The sequence below is a fragment of the Alligator mississippiensis genome, chromosome 4, assembly GCF_030867095.1.
Source record: "Alligator mississippiensis isolate rAllMis1 chromosome 4, rAllMis1, whole genome shotgun sequence".
NCBI classification, from domain to species: Eukaryota; Metazoa; Chordata; order Crocodylia; family Alligatoridae; genus Alligator; species Alligator mississippiensis.
This window is the reverse complement of record NC_081827.1, coordinates 7,566,650-7,586,500: the sequence shown is the minus strand read 5'-3', so window position 1 is coordinate 7,586,500 and position 19,851 is coordinate 7,566,650. Positions and strand designations below refer to the sequence as shown.

The 19,851-nt window shown below is 40.7% G+C and overlaps 1 protein-coding gene across 3 annotated transcripts in view; it reads right to left on the bottom strand.

Moving 5' to 3' along the window:
* Positions 1 to 19,851, bottom strand: part of CHCHD3 (coiled-coil-helix-coiled-coil-helix domain containing 3) — a 227,537-nt gene that overhangs the window by 62,693 nt on the left and 144,993 nt on the right. For all 3 annotated transcript variants that reach the window (XM_014607579.3, XM_014607578.3, XM_014607580.3), the window contains exon 5: positions 11,952 to 12,035. In XM_014607579.3, the coding sequence (XP_014463065.1) occupies positions 11,952 to 12,035 (84 nt within the window). The remainder of the gene's footprint in view (positions 1 to 11,951; positions 12,036 to 19,851) is intronic.

Sequence of the window (19,851 nt, the reverse complement as noted above, 5' to 3'; positions counted from 1 at the left end):
CAGCCCTACAAAATCTATCGGCTGCCAGATGTAAATAGCCATCTTCGGGTACTCAGCTTCAGCAGTCCTCCCTTTTGCTGGAGAGCCCTCTATTCAATTGAAGGCCAAGTTATTAAGAAATTGTTTGTCGACTTAGATTGGATTGATCATTTGTTTCCTGAATTCCTTTTCCCATCATTTACTCATTATACGCCTTCTCCTGATGGGAGAGGGCATTTATTAGCTCCTGCGTTTATTGCACTGGCAAACAGAAACATTCGGCAGCATTTCCTAGGGATCCTCTCATTTATCTATTGTATACGAGACTGCAGTTTTTTTAAGGTTCAGAAAAAACAAAATATCACTCAGGCTAACAGTAGTAAAATTGAGGGGTTTTATGTGTTTCAGAAGGGTGCTTGAGTGGTAGGTTTACAAGCTGTTTACTAAAGAGGGACAAAAGTAGTCTATAGTTACCACTCATAGACAATGAGGGTAGAAGGGACCTCAGGAGGTCATCCCCTGCTCAACGCAGGACCAGCCCCAACTACATCATCTCAGCTCCCTCTGGGGAACCAGCATTTAATTTCCAGTATGGTTTTTTTGGTTGGTTGTTTTTTTTGTGGATTTCCGACAATGCTTGCTTCCGCGAGCAATGCCACATTTCGCGATTTCTGCAAAACCTGCAAAATCACAATTTCAGTAGATCCCTACCGATAAGCCACTTTGAGACCTTCACTTGAAACATTCCTACAATACACATAACCAGACTTTCTAAAAAATCCCTCCCAAATTACTGTGCATTACTTACAGCATATATTCTTGATTGTTTTCTTTCAAAAAAGTCAATTCAAACAAGTCACCTCACACGCTCACGATTTCAAGCGAAGCATAAAATGGCACAGATATTCTCTCAGCAGATTTAATTCCTGCGGTTGCACTACACACAGTACATGTAAAAAGGACAATCTCTAAAATGTTTCCAATCTAATGTAAGACTAAATTAAATAAATGGGAGAAACTAGTAAACAAAGGGATTGGGAAGAGACAAGGGTGGCAATGAAAGGAAGCCAACATCATAAACCACCTATTTACATATTTAATGTGTCCTATAAACTACGGGACCTTGTCCTTTAACCTTCTAATTGCAAGTTTACTTGACTTGATCAGGACAGTCTTTTATAAGGAATGCCTAATTATGTATTTTATTTTCCTTTTAGAAAAAGGAAGGGGGGAAAAAGTGCAGTTATAATTATAAATGGGAACAGACTGGGCATGTCTACATGAGACCCTACGTTGCCACAGCACATTGCTACAGCAATATAGCATCAGCGGGCTTGAACCGTAACGTTGATGCTACTGTGCAGTAGCGTGGGGAAAAGGTGCTGGGACTGTGCAGTAATGCCAGTTACTGTGCAGTCATTTAGTACGAAATGACTGCACAATAACAACTGCGCAGTCCGGTGCACGTGTAGACATGTCCCATGAGACACAACCACAGAGAGCAACTCTGGTGCTGTTGACGCACTTGCATTTAACCGTGTGTATCTGCTTCTAAATATTTCTCAAGTTGAGCAGCACTGACGGTACCAAACTGCTGGGACTAACTGGAATGCAATGTGTGCTTTTATGGGTCCCACAGGATGGAGCTGCTTACTCCTGCACACCTACCAGAGTCAGGCCTCCTTGCCGGAAAGATGCAGGCAGCAAACACAGCCAACCAAAAGAACACCGTCCAGCTCTTCCTGGCAGGACAATTTTGCATCTGTTTCATAGTTTCTATGTGGGAACTGGGAGAAAAGTGAATAGACCTTAGAAGGGATCCAGCTTGTAGCCGTACTGGTCTATAGGCAAAAGGAATTGGAACTCGTGGCAGAGGTGATATCTTTTATTAGATCGACTAGATATAGTAGACCAACAGATATCTAGTGGAGCTAATAAAATGTATCACCTCTGCCACGAGTTCTGATTTCTAGAACTTAGAAGAACTCTCCACGACAAGTTTCTTGACAGTAGCCCACAAACATTTAACATGAGACTTCAAGACAGTTAATTTGTTACTGCAAGTAACAGGGCCAAATGCATTAGATGCAATTCCCCAGTTCACCGATCCGACCAACATACATTCCTTCCAATCTGTGATAGCAAATGAGTGCTCCAGTTTTCAGTCATTTTTCTGAATGTTGCATCTACTGCAGCGCTGACAGACATCAGTGTAACAATAAGGGGAAACTTTCCAGCCCTTTTTTTTATACTAGGGGAAGAGGAGGAGGAACTGACCTTTAATAATGACTACAAAATGACACAATAGACCAAATGAGACTAGAAATTAAAATAAAACAATCAAACAAATGAAATGAGATTCTACTGGGAAAAATGCAAGCCAATACACCTGGGAAAAAACCCATCTACAATAGCACATGGAAATCCTAGGGGAAGATGACAATCTGGAAGAACAAGGGTCTTTCTGTAGTCTCAGAAAGAGATAAGGGATTTCTGGACAGCCAGTTAGGTATGGACTTGCAATATGATATTGCAGAAATAGAGTGAAAGCTTTGGGATGCATGGGAGGAAAAATCACGTCACAGACCTCAGGAGGGCGACAGTCCTCTCTACAGCTCTAGGGATATTAGAGGTAAAATACTGCATTCAACTCTGGGCACCAACATAAGACAAATGTATAAAACTGGAGGCTATTCAGAAAATACAGCTACAGAAACAACGGAGAGTTGAAGGAGCAGATTTATGGAGCTAGTGGAGAAGAACAATAATCTCTACAAACACCCAATATTTTTTCTTATAAATTTCTTCATGGTTTACATAGTATCCCAGTGGCAGGGATAAATTTAAGACACCTGAAGAACTGAAATCCATTTGTAGCTATTGTGATGTAATGTACAGTGATTTTTATTCAAAGTGTACACACACACACAAGCATGAGATAGGTAGTTCTATATTTTGCCCCAAATTTGATGTGTAAATATAGTAATTTCCCCAGGAAAAAAAAATCTTTCTTCTTTTACTTGTACTGAAGACCTGGAAAATGGATCACAAACAGTATAAAGCCTAAGTATTCACCAGGCTACTATATCTTTTAAGGCAAACTATGCAACTGTGAAAGTAAAACAACCTGAAATATTAAGCATTATAGTTTTTTGGTCTCAGGCTGTCTATACATACAGAAGAAAAATAATCCTCTATAGAAGGAAACGTTTCTCTAAATACTAATGCCTATTATTCAGCATGGCATAGCTGCTTATTTTTCTTATTAAGTGGCATTTCAGCACTGCTATTGATTGTATACATGATAATGAAAGATGTGAACAAAAGGTGTTTTTTCCATTAAAACTGGAAAAATGGACTATAAAAGATATTGCTGACTTGTGGTGGATATTGGGAAAAAAGATTCCCCCCTAAGTTACTTAAGTAAATGGTAGCAAATGGAAAGTGGTGAGTGATAAAAAAAAATTCAAGGTTTAAAAACAATTATTTAGAGCTATGACTATGGCTCAGCAAGATATGGAATTGGTGCATTAATGCAATACCCTCGTCACAAGGCTCCAAGTTCAGTCTCTGCCTTTGTTGAGAGAAGTCCCTGCCTGGCATGTTAAGATTAGGCAACTTGCTACTAATTACAGTATCTCAAGCTTCAACCTGATTGACAAAGGGGCAACCCCCAAAATATAATGTAATCTGAAGAGAGGAATTTTCAAGCGTTGGCAACATGAAGCTAGATCACAGGTTGAGCTGACAGCTTTATTATGTTAATCTGCAACAACATTACACTCTGGTCCATACTAAACAGGGTACTGCTATGAGCTGTATTGAAACACAAAGCGCTGGAACTATGTTGAACACTTTAGTTTTATCTTTCTGGTGCAGAGTCTGAATTCAGGCGCAAGACAGAAGAGTTCTTCCTAATGCCTGAGCACAAAAGGTAGGGGTTAGTGGATCTGGTTTCTATCATCAGCTGTGCTTCCAGTCTCAGCTCTGCTTCAGACTTGCTCAGGGGGCATGCCATATTACATCTCTGACTCAGTGTTGCCATCTGGAAAATGAGGGCCTGCCCAACTTGCAGGAAGCGCTGTGAGTTTTAAATAATTTGCGTCTCCACAGTAAGTTGTTGAGATGGTAATTTAGTTATGCAATTAGGATCTGACAGATTTTATCCCACAAACCAGAAGTCAGCCATCCTGCCATACCAGCTGTGCAAATGCACGTGCTGTGAGCTGGGCTTGAGGACCGGTCCCTGATGCTGTGCTTTCCATGATGCCCTTTCAACTTGCCAGCCCACGGATAGCCCATGGGCGCCCTGCATGCTGGCAAGATGAAAGCTGGGCAGTGCAGCCTGGCACTGGGCTGTACCATACAGCTTTAGGTGCAAGCATTCAGGGATGTCATCAGTTGATGTGACAGCAAGCTGAAAGCCGTACAGTGTAGCCCTGCCCTGGGTCGCACTGCACAGCTTTGAGCTTGCTGGCATGTGGGGAACCCATCCGTTGATAGGCTCTCTGGGTTTTGGCACCTAAAAGCCGCTGTGCAGCCTGATGCTAAGCATGTCCCACATGCACACTGAAGTGTGAAGCGAACCAGCCAGAAAGATGTTGCACATAAAAAGTGCAGCACCTTTGTGACTGCTTTGCCATTTTATAGTACCAGAAATTGGCTGAATGTGTGACATGCTACAATTTAGCAAATGATTAACAGGTTAATCATGCAATAATTGTAACCTCTACCCGGTCCTGGGTTACACCTCTAGAAAGATCAAGTAACAAATGCAGTTTTGCTTTTTTCGACTCCAGTAGCTGTCTGCAGGTGGGAGGATGTCTGGGCTGGTAAGTTGACGGTAAGTGCCTATATTTTGGACAAGTTTAAGCTGCATTCTTGATCAACGCATGGGTATTATTAATATATTTTATTTCTCCCATCCTTATTCCACTAGCCACAGTTGTGTGTGCACGTGTGGGTTTATTTGTTTTTAAATATAACCGCAAATACTTTATTTGGACATATTTGATTTCATAGATTTCATAGACATTCGGGCTGGAAGGGACCTCGGAAGATCATCGAGTCCAGCCCCCCACCCCAGGGGCAGGAAGTCAGCTGAGGTCAAAGGATCCCGGCAAGATAAACACCCAACCCAGCAAGATAAACACCCAAATGTCTCTTAAAGGAGTCCAGAGTAGGTGCTTGCACCACACCTCTGGAGGCAGTCTGTTCCAGGCCTTGGGGGCTCAGACGGTAAAGAACTTCTTCCTTATGTCCAGCCTGAAACGGTCTTGGAGGAGTTTGTGACCATTTGACCTTGTCATCCCTTGGGGCGCTCTGGTGAACAGGCGTTCCCCCAGATCCTGATGTACACCCCTTATATACTTATAAGCAGCCACCAGGTCCCCCCTGAGCCTGCGCTTTTCCAAGCTGAAGAGTCCCATGGCTCTCAGCCTCTCATCGTAAGGCCTGTTCTCCTGCCCTTTGATTATGCGCGTGGCTCTCTTCTGGACTCTCTCACGCTTCTCTTAAATGCCTGCCGGCTTCTTTGTTGACCTTCACCTTCAGAAAGGAACCATATCCAGAACAAATCTTAGGGCCACACACTAGACTTTTAGACCACTTCCTCCAGCCTAGAAGCCAATACAAGAATTTTGCATTCAAGTGCCCTTTGGTGAAGGTTACTGCAAAGCCCCCATACTGAGGGCTCTTGAATCTTAAATATCAGTTTGTAGAACCAATCCAGTATTTAAGCAGAGCAGTAATGAAACATATAAATCTCATACACTGAGATGAGATCCCTCTTTTCATGTATCAATATAGGTAACTTGACATATGGAGGGAGAGAGGAGGCAGCAGAGAAGAAAAGAGCTTACTTCTGCCTGCCATCAGTAACATGGCACAGGACAGGAAAAGGGATGTGCCAGGTCAAGCTGCTTTGCTGCTGATTCCCCATACCATAGGTCAGATCCAGCTCTTGGGCCACAGATTTAGCACCACTGGGGTGGGGAGAGAGAGGGGGAGGAAGGAATCAAGAATTACAGAATATACAAATGCTCTAACTGAAATACCGTATCCACATAAACACCAGGAAAGTTTTGTTCCAGTTTTCAGTTCCAAACTCCCCTCCACCCTTACTACTGAATCACATCTTGCCCATGCTATTCCACTGAAGCTTCTCCAACTATACAGGTCTTTACAATTTTACATTATTTTCAAACTCAATTCTAAAATGATGTGGCATTACCATAATAATATTCTGGTGCGACTGAGCAACGATGATGTATTCCTTTTGGAGGAAATTGTTAAACAATTAGGCTCAGGATTTCTCTCATTTGAAACAGGAATATAAAGAAGTGCAACAATTAAAATTTGAAAAAGCATTTCACAAGCGACTGACATTTCCAGTCTTTTTAACTAGAAATTCTGAAATGCAATGCAATGCAGAGACACTCAACAGCTTGCTCCAAGCTAGCTAGCTCAGGTACTAGAAAGTAAGATAAATTAGCAGTAGTCATCTCATGTACCCAGCTCTATGTATCACTGCATTTTGCAGTGCAGACATTCCTTCAGGTGAGAGAGAGACGCTGGAACCATGACGACTCGTGATCAATTACAGATCTCAACTTCCGCTATTGCATCAGGATCAATGAACAGAATACGGATTATTAATGCAAGTTGTGAAAGACGCTAAATTGTATAATGAATACTGCTGAGCAATATGCTAAGATCTTAAAAACAATCCAGGATTTTGTATTTTAACTAGCAATATCAGGGAACTGAGGGATATTTTACTGGTCCAACAAAACTATTACTCAGCCTGACTGCTCAAACGAGTGGAACTCTGCGTGGCTGCCAAGTTTCATGCTTGAGCTGGCTACCAAACTTTGCAAGACTACTGAGAGACAATATTTGCACGGCTCTTCCATTTGTGCAGACACACACGTTAATGTCATCATCCTCTAAACCCATTTTCCACCTAGCCGGATCCAGGCCAGACACTTAAGCCATTGCATCAATATCAGCGTCATTTGATTTTGAAGGAGACAAATGAATGCAATGGAAAGAAGCACAAAGAAAATGTGTTTGCTATAGTAACTGCAGCTTCCTTAAACCCAGTGTAAGGAGTTGAATCATTTTCTGGTTCTAAAAAATCTTACTGATACAATAATACAATCTCAGAAAAGGTACAAGGTTATAGCTGCCTTTTCCCCCCTTTCTTAATTGAAAGGATGCTTCGAGTACCAAGATACACTGTAGAAAATAAAAAGGTTTGAACTGATCTACATTGCTTTATAAGTTTTTGATTCTCTTGTCTGTGTCTTGCTAACTACGGTTTAGAAGAAAGTATGATAAACAGATTTTAATTATTTAGCTGTGGGGTCTCTGACAAGGTAAACAAAATACTGGACAATATGAACAAATGTGAAACCTGTACTGTTTGCGTCTGAGTACTTATGTTCATACAAACACGCACAAAAGGCAATACATGGCCATGAAGCTGAACTGTATACTATCTCCTCTCCAAAACCCTGAGGCTATCATTGCGAAGCACAGTGGTCCATTCTAAGCCCTGAACAGAGAAAAGGAAGAGATCATTAAATTATAATTTCCCTGCACAATTGGTATGAGCATTTCCTACCAACAGGATTAATATGAACGCAAGATCCCAGAATAAAGCTGCTCAGCAGAGAGGATGGCAGTTTAGCGTCTAGTAAATTTGATTTCTCTGAAAATCCTGACACATCATAATAGTGAAATCCTATTTACTGTAGCAAGCAGGATGGATAATACTATTTAATACCTGGTATAGTGCATGCCATCAGCTCACAGCTTTGTGCTCTGTGTGCTCATCTTACCTTAAGGTTAATGCTCCTTGACAGCCTACGTGGTAAGTAGAATCCCCAAATTAAGTGCCGAACCTGTGATTTGCAAAATCCTTCCTCAAAATTGAAGCCATGAAAAAATAAAATGGATTCAGATAAGAGGATCATTTTTCCAGAACTTATGTCTATATTCTCAGGCACTGATCTGGCAATAAACTTTGCGTAGGAAGACTCCTGTGCCCATATAAACTCCATTAAAGTCAGAGGGTCTGTGCAGAGACTGTGGCAGGATCAAGGCCCAAGCTGGAACTCCATCTACCTCTAAGTTTGTAGCAGCCTTTAAGCACAACGTTGGGCTCTCTGGGTGCAACCGTAAGACAAATACAAATTATTATTCACATCTAGCTCTTTAAAAAATATATATGTACACATATACCTCCCCTACACTATTCAGTGAAGACATTTCTAGGACACAGAAACACAGAACACTCATTGCTTTTATTGAGAAATATCCTGACTAATGCTGAGATACAGTTTGCACTCATTCACAAAGCATAATAGATTGTAGTTTTGCCATATGTTAGTCTATTAAAAATTAATTTCTTCCTACTCCCACGACTAGGGGCATGATTCTCACAATAAAAAACGCAAAGATGCTACGAAGGTAGCAAAGATGCACAAGAAAAATAGTTGGGACTTGTTAAACATGACGTTAAAATTAAGAAAAAGTTGTTTCACAATATATAGATTATACACAGTACTATATCTATATACACAGTATAGTACACACATGCACATTATATATATATATATATATATAATAGTACATAGTATAGTCTAGAATATTAAAAACGTACCTATATATTTAATAAAACAGCATAGATCTGCAAGACAACAAGGGTGAAAAGAGATAGCTGACAGCATTTCTCATGGATTTAAAAATATTCTAAAGTAACAGCAACTGGGTCAAGGAATGGTGGGAGTGCAAGCTGCTGAAAAGACAAATGAATGCAATTATTAATGTTTATATAGCACCTACATAACATGGTGACAAGCCTATTGGAAATGCAAAGGCAGTTAGATGAGGCCCCTAGCCAGAGGGGTTTACAATCTAAAGTTAGACCAATGACAAAATGACAGGATGACTGACATGAAGGGGCTGAGCAGGACAATGACAAATACAAGAAGGGGACACAGTCGTCAGTGTGTGTTATAAACGGAGGCCAAGAGAGTTTGACAGCTTCATGGATTGCAAGAAGTAAAACCTGACTGAAATTCTGTGCTCTCAGTAGCTTTCATCAATTCTTACTCTCTCCAATACATCACCATAGCATTTAGCTTACCTGTAATGGCAGGATAGCCTGAATTTTCATAAAGTATCCCTAGCTCTAGAATGCAGGATCGTTGTATCCTGCGATACTGTTCAATGGGACTTTATTTCTGCAATCTCATTTTCCATTCATATGCAGTTTCTCTCAAGTACCAGCAGCCCATAAGCAGACAGTGAGAAACAACTGCATTATAGCTTTTGTTCCAGGTGTTACAGTTAAAAAAGTTATCACTGGATGCTCTCGCTAACGGCATTGAAAAAAAAAAAGAAAAGAAAAGAAAAAGCAAATGACCCCCAAAGCTGCCTCTCCATCCTGCAGCTACATATCTGCTAAAACCTTTCAGGTCTATTCTCATCATAACGCGCGTGAGAAATGTGCAGTCATATATCTCCTGAATACCAGGAGCAGAATATGCCCTTTTAGCACTGATGAATGGATTTCTCTCTCAAAGTCTAATGTGGGAACTCTTAAACAACAAGTTTACAGCCTAACCAGAAATACTGTATGCAAAGGTTATTTTTTTAACTCCTTTGTTAAAACTATTCCATCCTGCTTAGCTGCAAGAGTATGCAGTAACTCACAGCTGATGTGCTATTTTTGACCTAGAAACACTGGCAGCTGTTAGGGGAATCACTGTTTTTTGGAAAGTATCAAAGGATTTTTAGCACATAAACCAAATTTATGAACAGCTATTGCCCCCGAGAATAGAATTGTTTATGTTTTAGTATCGCAGCTGTCACTGGTGCACAGTTACTCTGTCCTGTATTAATCCCCTGAAAAGGTTGACACATCTTTACTCCAGTCACTGAAATATTTTATAAGTGACAGGCTTCATCTGGCAGTGAATATGTATAATAATTTCTCTCTGTAAGGAGCACGCTGTGCTGACACTAATCTGTTTCTGTTGTCGTCTCCCTTTATTATCAATGTCTGCATTGTTTTTTCAGCAGCACAAAGGAACACAAATATGAAGCTTCTAATTGAAAAAAGCTAAGTAATCAAAAAGCCAATTAATCATACAGATGAGCTCTGACACAGTGATACAACAGACAGATGCCGCTTACTAGTAAGTGAAGTATCTTTAAAATGTGCGTATTTGATGTAAGAATGATCTTAGCATTTAATCAGCATTCTTCACCGCAGAGGATAATGATGCCACGTTCCTTCAGACTGACATTACTTTGCCACCCTCCTGCTCAAGTCAACATAAGCTCAGAAACAAATAAGCTACCGGCTACAGTGCTCTACTAGTATTATTCCTCCCACCCCCATTAAGCCCTGCCTCCATAAGTCCTCCATGCTCTAAAATGCTGAACCTTCATTACCATCTCTCTTTCCTGTGGAAAAGGCCTCTTTCCATTTCTTTTTATTCAAAATTGCATGTCTACCACTGCGCTCAAAAAACCCCCCAAAACAATATTGTTATTTATTACAAATGATCCAAGATGAAACTATTTTGGGAGTGTCATAGTGCCATGATCAGTGATGAAATTTCAAATGCAACTGCCCCAGCCAGCCCAGGGCTTGGAAAGTGAGAGGACCAAAGAGATCTCACTCGGGGATAGTGAGCAAGGCATCTTCCCCGCTTTATGCTGGGGTATAAACAGTAGGGAGCAGCCATATTCCAAACCTGGCTTCTTTCCACTGAGGCGGTCTCTGAAATATGAAACTGAGATGGCAAAGCTACCTCCGGGGTATAGCTATTGGAAAACTTGGATGAAGTTCTGATTCTGGGACAAGTGACTCCTGCCCTCCTCTATACCACAACCCTAGCACTACAAACCCCAGAACTCTGCAGAAATTCAGGACCAGATTTTAGAAACAAGACTCATCTCATTTTCAGGACTTACAGAACATCCACTTCATTGTAAACTACAGACCTCAGAGTGGTAAAACAGATATGACCATCTTGGCAAAGTGGTCCTTAGTCAATCCGGAATATAGAAACAAAGAAGTCAGACTGAAACTGTGGCTGTCAACTGACCACGGTCCAACTTCCGCAATCTGGAAGCCACAGCAATTAAGGCTACTACTGTTCCCCCACTACCAAATTTCCTGAACCCTGAGGCTCTGTATTTCCCACATATAATGTGCACCCAATTTTCCCCAACTAATTTAGGGGAGAGGAGGATGTGCACATTTATGTGAGAAAATATGATATCCATAAAATGTTTTCTTGGTTACAAACAACACATCTCTAACATTTCAAATTGGGCTTGAGTGATCTGAACCACTACCATACATCTCAGTTTGGTCTAAAACTCAGTTTGAGCAAAAATTTACTAACGCTTTCTAACTCTGTGACAGATAACTCTGAACGTGAAACTTATTCTTTCCCTGAGCATCTTGATGGTAGGTGTGTGAGAGTCGCAAACTCTGCCCCAAAGGTGTCTGGGTTCGTGATGGAGACAGAAATTAAACATGGTAGTTGCCCTTTTATTTGTTATCTAGATATTGTCAAGTAATGTCAAATTAAATAAAACCTGTTGGGTTGCAGTGGCTCATACATGCCTTTCCTTGCTGGAAAAGTAACCTTTTGTGAAGAGAAACAGCATGTGCATAAATATTGCTAAACTGACATTTCATCAGTCACAACAATATTAGTCATTCAGGACTCAAAAAGTGATTCTCAAAGTCAAGTCTTATCTTTCCAGTCTCGGTCTTCACTTCCTCTTCCCAAACAGGAAGAGAAATGAAAACAAACTATTCTCAGGCTTTAACTTTATCAAGCTTATGAAATCCTCTTTTGATATTTAAGCTTAACCAAAAACCATGAAGTCAGTAGCAGAAATTAACAGCAAAACTCATTAAACAAGAAAAATATTCTCACTCTCTCTTCCAGTCGAGCCAGCTGCTCTTTGTAGTAGGCATCATGCTTCTTCAGTTCTCTGTCTTTCTCTTCCAGCTGCTTGGCCTAAAAAAAGAAATGTAAAGATAAAACTGGATCAAGAAATGCAGCACTTGCAAAGCAAAAAGTCTACTATAAATTGTACAAGTAGTATAGTATACAGAGATTGAAGACTGCAGCCTATTAGTTTTTTGCCAAAACAGTATATTAATAAGAAGATGATTGCTGCATTGAAAGCGTAAAATGCTCATCTATTGTACTTTTTTTTTTGCTCAACAGCTGTGCCATAGTCTGTCCAAATGTATCTGGAAATGTCACAAGCATCGAACCCAAGTATACCATGCTGAAATTAAGCCTTCATTGAAAGATTAACTTCAGGATCACTATTGCATTTAAGACAACTTCCTATTCATTCTAAATGAAAATCATTTCATGCTTAGCCAGAACTGTTGTTCACTAAAACACCAGGAATAAAACAGGTTGACACACAAGGCCGATACCTGTGTGTGATTCCAAAAATTTCTTTGAGCAAATAGTTGTGCATATAAGTCCAATTCAAAAAAGCATGTATACACGTGCTTAACTTTAAGCACCCGAATTACTGCGTTGACTTTAATGAAAGCACCAAGGTGGGTGGATGCCTTGGTGGACTGGACCTTAAGGCACAGTACACTACTTCTTCTATTGTCCTTTTAACTACTAGTTAACTCAGGAAACTACCAGCATTGCTAGAGTGATAATTAAATAATTTGGAAAGCTTTCACTGTGGTAGGTACTGTTAGCTGTGTGAGCCATTTCCCCTTTTTTCCCCACCACTGGACTTCTGCACTTCTACCAACAAGATGTCAGTGCTTGTGAAAGTGATTGGACCTTCAGCATGGGCAAGTAAAGATGTCTTTTAGTGCTTTTTGCTTTTAGTATTGCATGTAGCATTAATGGAAATCACCAAGGACAGCTGAAAATAAATTACACATGTGGACTGCACATAAATATCATGTATGAGATATAAGAAGTCCTTCAGAGGGGAATGTTTGTCAAGGGATCGGTAATATGATGCAGAGCACTTCACCTCTAAGATACTAGTGCAAATTCATCCCAGGCTGATGATAATCAAAGAGCCATTACCCACTGATGGCTGCTCAGTGGCCTCCTTAAAATGAGTTATTGATCTCTACCAACTCCCTTTCGGCAAAGCCCTAGCATCACAACACCCACCACAAAGAGCACCCTTGTTAGCAGTATCAGCTGTGTGGACAAAGAGATGTGAAAATCATCCCTGGAGGTATACTGTCCAAGTCACATTGCTGGATCAGCCTTAGGGAACTTAGAAAAGCCACTCCCCTCTAGAGTACTTATTTTGTAGATCTAAATCTTAAATTCTCCTTGACAAAACCTGGTAGCTTTTTTGGGGTTCAGCGGGTGCATCCACATGAGACGCGACATCACCATCGCAGCGAGTTACCGTGCCGTAGCTCATTGCTACGGTGATGTAGCATCGCTGCGCATGAACCACGATGCCAACACTACTTGGAAGTAATAAATGAGTGCGCAACCCGCTGCATGTATCAGACTTTAACGCAAATCGTCTTTCAACACAAAAATGTGCACGTTGCTTCCCTTGTTTCGTAAAGACTGCCATTTACTGGGTCAGACCGTAAGTCCATCTTGCCCAGTATCTTACATCGCAGTGGCAGAAAGCGGATGAAAGGGAGAGGGAACAAGATCTGAGCGGGGTTTTTCCCCGTTCCTCTCCCACGTGCCACCGCCAACATTTAATGTTCAGAAAGTTCCCATTCAGAGGCCGTGCCCCTCACGCCTGAGCTCAATAATTACCGATGCCCCTTTCCTCCAAGAATTTGTCCAATCCCTTTTTGAATCTGGTTACAGTCAGCTTCTACACCATCTTGTGGCAATGAGTTGCACGCTTTAATTACGTACCGTGGGCAAAAGAGCTTCCTTTTGTCCGTTTTAAACTTACTACCCTCCTAGTTTCATTTTATAACCCTCGTTTTGGTCTTGTGACACACAACAAATGATAAATCCTTCCTTACTTTTACTTCACCATTTAGTATTTGGGGACACTTCTGTCTCCCCTCTAGCATCTCTTTTCTTAGCTGAATAAGCCTAGCTCCTTTAGTCTCTCCTCATATAGAAGTCCCTCCATACCGCTAATCATCCTTGGTGTCCTTCTCTAGTTTTTCTCTATCCTTTTTGAGGTGTAAGGACCAAAATTGGGCACAATATTAAAGATTCGATATTCATTATGGATTTATAAAGGAACATAATGATATTTGCTGCTTTTACTATTCCATTCTTAATAATTAGCAACTTCTTTTGCTCCTTACTTCAGTACGTACCTTTTTTTCTATCTCCTGAAGCATGTAAAGTTAAAAACAAGTCGATTAATAAATGTATTATAGGAAGGGACAATATAAAGCATATAAAATAGTATTTGGGCATATCTGAAACCTAGAACATATTGAAACAATGGGGAAATGTTTATGCAGCTTCACCAAAGTCTCCTCACGCAGGCTGAGAAGGTTTTCTCCCTTCTCTACGCTGACCACAATCATCCTAATAAAAGGTAAGTTATTCAAATTATAGCTGAACTGGTAAATTTTGAACAGCTGCTTGTGTAGTCTAAGAATCACTTCAATTGGCAATGTGTGTCATTACACTTAAGGTAAAAATGAATCTGGTGTACCACAAAAAACTACTATGTGCACTTAGTTTAAAATATACTTCCTACTCATAGATGTAAAGTGTCCCAACATGCTGCCAGAGTCATCCAAAATGAAATATTTGCCATTTTTTGTCAGATATCTATCAATAATCACCCATATACATTTACATTTCAATAATCTAATCTGTGGGAGGAACACTGAGCAAGAACCTTTCAGTAAGGGAGCAATTAAGTAATTATAGTATCAGTACAACAGACACTAAAACCTTTGAATTTTACCAGTTTAATACAAAAATCCTTTCACCTTTCAGATGTTTAATGCATCTTAGTTCCCCCTGTGCATCTTTATTCTATGTGTTAAAATACCCACAAAGATCCATGAAATATGTGCAAACTACTTTGTTCAAGTACAGTCAAACAGCTGAGTAACAAAGAAAATGTAACGGATATTCCATTATGACTATTCCGAAGGCTCACAGTAATTTAATAAGTTTTAGTTGTCAGCAACCAATACTACATCGCTTCTTCCTGCTGATGACACAAAGCCGGGCAATGAAACTGACTTTGAAAAGTCAATAGAGTGTAAAAAATGTGCCAAAGTGTCATAATATAATTCACCTTCCACATTTCCAAAGATTCACAACTCGAGGAACTTTGAGACAGAGTAGGACACAAAAGGTCAACTCTGCATAAAAATGACTGGGGAGACTACCAGGTACCTAATTGCAAACTCATTCTCCTCTCCTAGTTCAACGGATCAATTAAAAATCAATTCCCTCTACCCCACTGAAAGAAAACAATAGTAGCACATTAACTGACAGGTTGCTTTAGAAAGAAAACACAATTGATAGAACAAGGGATGTTGCCAACTTATACACCATGGATGTTACCAGCTTATATACCAACATCCCACACCAGGATGGCATCCAAGCCTGCCTTACATATCTACAAGAGCAAGATGACAACTCAGAGTACAGATCTCAAGACATTACTGAATTTATACACTTCATCCTCACACTCAGCAACTTCACCTTCAGTAACCAGCACTTCCTCCAGACCACAGGCACAGCTCTGGGCACCAAAATGGCTCCACAATATGTCAACCTTTATATGGGCCACCTGGAAGAAGAATTCCTCAAGAACCGCACCATAAAACCCACACTATTAATATATGTAAATGACATCTTCATCATTTGGACTGAAAAACCTGCAATCTCTGATGGATTTCCATCACAAATTCAATAATCATCACCCTTCCACCAGACTCTCTCTTGAATACTGCAGCACCAACATTTCCTTTTTACGCACGACGATCACTATCCAGAATGGTAAAATACAAACCACATATACAAGAAACCAACGGAGCAATGTACTTATCTGCACAGAACCAACAATCACCCTAAACACACCAAGAAAGCTGTAATATACAGCCAAGTCCTCTGATACCACCAACTCTGCACTGCGAACACCCGTGATTGTCACCTTACAAATCTCAAAAAAGCTTTCACCCAACAAGGACACCTCTCCAGAGATATAGATTGAACTTTTGAAAGACCCACCCAGATACTAAGTGAAGAATTGCTGCAGTACAAAAAGAAAATCCCCACTGTCCCAGCCGCCAGCAGAGGGTTCGGGATCGAGAGTATGGTCAGGGGGTAGAAAGGTAAGAAAGGTTTATTCACTTAACAAAAACACAACTACATGCAGTAACAAGACAAACAATGACAGACACGAATAATTCGCGTCAGCAACTTATTGGCAGTCCCCTCTGATGCCTGATGTACAACAAGTTTCTCTTTCCACAAAGCTCAGCGAAATCAGGCATCCCCGATCAGCGCTGTCCAAGAGGTAATGGGAAGGACCCTGGTATTCAGTCCTTGGGCTCCTCGAGATCTATGGGCCCACTGATCCAGGTCAACAGCTAATTAATCCTTTTCACAGAGCTGTATCTTCCTTCTGAATGATTTCCAAATGTTTCAGCCAATTTATAACTTCTGAACTGTGCTAATAACTTACAGCCACTCAGATTCTTTTTACTTCAACTGTCCTTAGACTGACCAATAACAGTACAAGCCTTGCATTCTTTTGATAAGGTTAATTTTAACTATGCCATAGGGCCTTACTACTTCAAGGCTTTGCTCAATTTACTAGGCCTTACTTTATACAAGGCCTTACTACATCTTAAACTTTAATTAGACTCTTAGCAACAACATATAGCTTAATATCTAAACAAATGACAGAAAAACACTTGGTCTAATCTTCATAGAGCCTTCAGCAAGCACCTTTATCACACAGACATAATTTTCAGCTGTCACATCCCACAAATCATACACCATTAATTATGACGTTCCATCCTTCCCTGGAACCTATACAAAAAATCCTCAAACAATTGTAACCCATACTAGAAGACGACGCAATTCTTGAAGAGATCTTCCTAGAACCACCCATCCTAGCCTTTAAACAAGCACCGAACCTTGCCAGTCTCATCACCAAAAGCAAACGTCCTATGGTCCAAAGCACACCGAATGGATCCAGACCATGCCAGGACAAGAAATGTCAAACTTGCCAACATAACTAACACCACCCCCACAATTACTACACCCCACAACAGAACCATCACCATTCCTGGATCTTACAGCTGCAGCTCCAGAAATGTAATCTCTCTCATCCAGTGCATCAAATGCCCTGATGAAAAATATGTAGGAGAAACCAAACAACTGCGTACCAGAATGAACACAAACCGAAAATCTATCAAAAACAAGAATACCCAGTTACCTGTGGGTGCACACTTCTCACAAGACAACCATTCTCTCTCTAATCTCTCAGTTCTAATCCTCAAAGGGAATATACAAAACACCGTTGCAGATGAGCCTGTGAACCTCACTTCATAAATCTACTGGATACAAAAAATCATGGACTCAATATAGACACTGGATTTATGGCACATTATAACCTGCCTGCTATCGAATAACCCCAGGTAACCTCTTAATGTTTTACCAGCTACATTCAATGAGCAGGTCTGCATTTCCACCTTTCCCTGCCCCGACCCACCTATCTCACACCTATTGTCTCCAATGGGCTCTGATCCTCACTGCTAAGCACTTGCATTTTCACAGACCTGCACAGAACACAAAACACCAGCAGACTCTCCCTGTGCCTGAAGAAGGGTGTTTGTGCCAAAAGCTTGCAAAGAACAATTTTTCCAACTATTTAGTTGGTTTAACTAAAGATATCACATTTACTCAAAGAACCTTGTCTGCCATCGACAGAACAGGAAATCTACAGAGGGCTTTCAAAACTTTAAGCAGCAGACTGAATCCCTACCTGTTTCACACAAAAAGCAGGCGAGGGTAAAAGGCAACATGATTAAAACACAGTAATATTTAACATGGTTCAGTCTTGTCCATAAAGCATGCTAAGATCAGGAACCATGCGTTCCTAACCTGTACAACAACCTTGCAATGCTGTAACATGGTTACTTATCTATAATACAAAAGCAAATATCTTATTCATATCAAGAAATTACCACATTTTCTTGCATACAACACATTCTTTTCCTCAAAAACCAGTGGCTGGAAATGTCCATGTGCATTATACACAAGAGATACAGTAAGAAGAGTTACAAATACTCGTGAAAGTCTCAAGTGAACGAGCCTTAAATACTGCAGATAAGATAAAAACTGGATGGAGATGATGAGTGAAAGCCTATAATCAAAGATGGCCAGAAAAAAATGACCATTTTTCTAAAGATAGCCTAAAATATGTTTCCTGCTAGAAAATGTGTGATGTGGTTCTCCAAGACAGTATCAACTACCTGGAAATGTTCTTCACAAAAAACACAGCACCGTAGACAGAATGAAATCTGAACAGAAAGAAAATTATTTTGTGAGTAAGAACTTCTATTCAACACAGAACCCATAGTAGTCTGTAACAAGAAATGCGAAGAGCAAAAATGCTCTTTGACATTGGGCTAACCAGGAAAAAAAAACATAATAAAAAAACCCAACTCCACAAGTGCTAATTTTCAGATGGAAAAATAATATACTTCAGCTATAAAGAATTCCTGTTATGGAGGAGAACTTCCGTGTGTCATATTTTACAGTGGAGTATCTGCATGCCTGATCAATTAGGATACTGATGGTATGGCTTCTAGATGCAATACTCTCTGACTATATGGGCCAATGGCAAAAGGAAGTGAGGATGTAACAGGTCAAAGAATCTATGCAATAGGTGAAATGAGTGTCAAACATTTGCATCTACGGAGCAACTCTGAATGCAGCTGGTTGTAGAACTAAAATTCTTCTTCTCCTAGGCAGGCATGGAGCCTACTAATCTGGAAATGGAAGATGTGTTTTTGTTACACATCCATACATGCTCATACATTCATTTTAGACTCTAATAATTATTAATTATTATTATTAACCATTAAAGCTACAATCATTTTGCCCTTTGTACTCAAATCTCAACACTTGCAGCCCAGTACTCTTAGCATGTGTAATATCTGCTGGTCATTCTGGAGGAATTAAGCCTGTTTTTCTACACAGAAGTAGTTTTAACTTGGTGATGCACCCATAGAAAACCAATAACCGAGTCTATGATTCCAGAGAAACCGTACGCACTGCTACTGAGAAGAAATGCTGCCCTTTGGTTGATACCTGCCAACATATTGTATTTCCTCGAATACAATATGACCCAAGATATAAGACAACCCCCCGACAATTAAGCTCTATATATGCAAAATTTATAAATTTGTTGTAATTTCCCAGGCACAGAATCTAAGTATTGGAGGGTTGTCTTGAATCTCGCTCCCTACTGCTATAGCAGGGAAAGCAGCACCTGCCCCCTTGCCCTCCGTCCCATCCACTTCTCCCCCCCCGCATCCTTCCTGTCACCGGCCCCCCAGTCTCTGCCTCTTCCTCCCTGTGCTCCCTGCAGTTTATGCCTCTTTGCCTCCCTCCTCCCCCTTACTGCCAGATGCTCCTCCGGCTGCTTCATCCGGGAGTACAGCGCGTGGAAGCTCAGCCCATGCATGACCGTGCAGCAATGTCAGTGCTGCTGATTGGCTGGGCAGGGAAAGGTGCTCCATGCCTGGGAGGGCCCCTATTCCAAGTCAGAGGTGAGCTGTAAGTGGGGTCAGTGGTGGGGCCTCCAGTAAGGGGAATAAGGGGGGTAGTAAGGGGAATAGAAAGGGAAGGGGGG